At 41.7% G+C, this 951-nt stretch overlaps 1 protein-coding gene across 1 annotated transcript in view; it reads right to left on the minus strand.

Moving 5' to 3' along the window:
* Positions 1-280: 280 nt before the first annotated feature.
* Positions 281-951, minus strand: part of LOC100471483 (olfactory receptor 4C45-like) — a 9756-nt gene continuing 9085 nt past the window's right edge. The window contains exon 2 of the mRNA XM_034644807.1: positions 281-949. Within this exon, the coding sequence (XP_034500698.1) occupies positions 281-949 (669 nt within the window). The remainder of the gene's footprint in view (positions 950-951) is intronic.

Consider the following 951-nt stretch of genomic DNA (forward strand, 5'->3'; position numbering starts at 1 on the left):
TGTTATAACGATGAGTATACTGCAAGTTGGATTTGGATTATTCATTTTTTCTTCTTATTTTAAAAATATTAATCCATTTCAGGGGCTCCTAAAATTATTCTGGGCTCTAGGCACCATGCCTACTGTACCTTAGGGGTACATTGACCCTGCCCACAATATATGTGGTCCTAAAGAAAACTGATCCAGACAGGATAATTGTACCAAGTTTAATGAATTCAGAAGGGGAATAAATCTATATTATCACTAGATATTTTTATTATAAATACTCTAATCCCAAGGTTCATTTAACACCAGTTTTCATTATTTGCCCCCTGAGTTTCTTCATGACAGTTTTCACTTCTGCATTTCTGATGGTGTAGATTAAAGGGTTCAACATGGGAGTTACTGTGGTGTAAAACAAAGCCACAGCTTTGTCAGCACGGAAGGAGGACATGGGTCTCAGGTACAGGAATGAACAAGGTACAAAGAATAAGATGACAACAGTGACATGAGAAGCACAGGTGGACAGTGCTTTGCGACGCCCTTCAGAGCCATGGGTCCTCAGAGAGCACAGGATGACCACATAAGAAGCAACCAGCATAGAGAAAATGAGCAGACATAGTGATCCACTGTTGGCGGCTATCAGGGGCCCCAAAGTGTGAGTATCTGTACAGGCTAGTTCCAGGAGAGGTATTAAATCACACAAAAAATGGTCAATGACATTGTTATCACAGAATGGCAACTGGACCATGAACAAAACTTGGATCCCTCCATGAAGAAAACCTAAAATCCCAGCCATTCCCAGCAAGAAAGTACAGACAGATGGGCTCATGATAGTCATGTAATGCAAGGGCTTACAGATGGCTACATAGCGGTCATAGGCCATGAAAGCCAACAGGACGATCTCAGCTCCAGCAAAGAAATGTTCAGCAAAGAGCTGAGTCATGCAGCCATTGAAGGATATGGTGTTCT

Source organism: Ailuropoda melanoleuca, chromosome 16, assembly GCF_002007445.2.
Source record: "Ailuropoda melanoleuca isolate Jingjing chromosome 16, ASM200744v2, whole genome shotgun sequence".
Taxonomy (NCBI): Eukaryota; Metazoa; Chordata; class Mammalia; order Carnivora; family Ursidae; genus Ailuropoda; species Ailuropoda melanoleuca.